The 1,325-nt window shown below is 60.4% G+C and overlaps 1 protein-coding gene across 1 annotated transcript in view; it reads left to right on the top strand.

Annotated features, from left to right (window-relative positions):
- Positions 1-1,325, top strand: part of LOC103901591 (chromodomain-helicase-DNA-binding protein 8) — a gene marked incomplete at its 5' end in the record, with an annotated part of 12,901 nt that overhangs the window by 1,946 nt on the left and 9,630 nt on the right. Inside the window, 2 exons of the mRNA XM_009282499.2 lie at positions 11-250; positions 365-541. Coding sequence (XP_009280774.2) covers positions 11-250; positions 365-541 — 417 coding nt within the window. The remainder of the gene's footprint in view (positions 1-10; positions 251-364; positions 542-1,325) is intronic.

The following is a 1,325-nucleotide window of genomic DNA, read 5'->3' as shown; positions in this document are numbered from 1 at the left end:
CCGCAGGCAGAACTGCATTTTGGCCGACGAGATGGGTTTGGGCAAGACCATCCAGTCCATCGCCTTCCTGCAGGAGGTCTACAACGTCGGCATCCGCGGTCCTTTCTTGGTCATCGCCCCGCTCTCCACCATCACCAACTGGGAGCGGGAGTTCAATACCTGGACGGAGATGAACAGCATCGTTTATCACGGCAGCTTGGCCTCCCGGCAGATGATCCAGCAGTACGAGATGTACTGCAAGGACTCGCGGGTAGGGCGGCTTCGGGTCTTCCTCGAACCTCGGGGACCCTCCCAAAAAACCCCCCTTTCCCAAACTTGGGGGACGAGGTCGGAGCCGCCTCCCTATTTTTCGTCCCCGCTCCAGGGTCGTCTCATCCCCGGGGCCTACAAGTTTGACGCCCTCATCACCACCTTCGAGATGATCCTCTCCGACTGCCCCGAGCTGCGGGAGATCGAGTGGCGTTGCGTCATCATCGACGAGGCCCACCGCCTGAAGAACCGCAACTGCAAGCTGCTCGACAGCCTCAAGCACATGGACCTGGTGAGAGATGGGGTGGGCCTGGAGAAGGGGACGAAGGGTGACCCCGAGTCCTCTCTTGTGGGGCGGAGCGGGGTTCCCTGAAGGTGTTGGGGGGGTCTTGGTTGCATCTGGAGAGATTTGGGATGGACCTGAAGGTGCGTGTGGGGTCTTGGATGCATCTGGAAAGGTTTGGGATGGCCCTGAAGGTGCGTGTGGGGTCTTGGATGCATCTGGAAAGGTTTGGGATGGCCCTGAAGGTGCGTGTGGGGTCTTGGTTGCATCTGGAGAGGTTTGGGATGGCCCTGAAGGTGTGGGGAGGGGTTTTGGTTGCATCTGGAGCGGTTCGGGCCCATCCCACGCCCCAGGGGGATGGCCCTGAAGGTGTGGGGAGGTGTCTTGGTTGCATCTGGAGAGGTTTGGGATGGCCCTGAAGGTGTGGGGAGGGGTCTTGGTTGCATCTGGAGAGGTTTGGGATGGCCCTGAAGGTGTGGGGAGGGGTCTTGGTTGCATCTGGAGAGGTTTGGGATGGCCCTGAAGGTGTGGGGAGGGGTCTTGGTTGCATCTGGAGAGGTTTGGGATGGCCCTGAAGGTGTGGGGAGGGGTCTTGGTTGCATCTGGAGAGGTTTGGGATGGCCCTGAAGGTGTGGGGAGGGGTCTTGGTTGCATCTGGAGAGGTTTGGGATGGCCCTGAAGGTGTGGGGAGGGGTCTTGGTTGCATCTGGAGAGGTTTGGGATGGCCCTGAAGGTGTGGGGAGGGGTCTTGGTTGCATCTGGAGAGGTTTGGGATGGCCCTGAAGGTGTGGGG

Source organism: Aptenodytes forsteri, unplaced genomic scaffold (assembly GCF_000699145.1).
Source record: "Aptenodytes forsteri isolate BGI_AS27 unplaced genomic scaffold, ASM69914v1 Scaffold1702, whole genome shotgun sequence".
NCBI classification, from domain to species: Eukaryota; Metazoa; Chordata; class Aves; order Sphenisciformes; family Spheniscidae; genus Aptenodytes; species Aptenodytes forsteri.
This window is presented reverse-complemented; position numbering and strand designations above follow the sequence as displayed.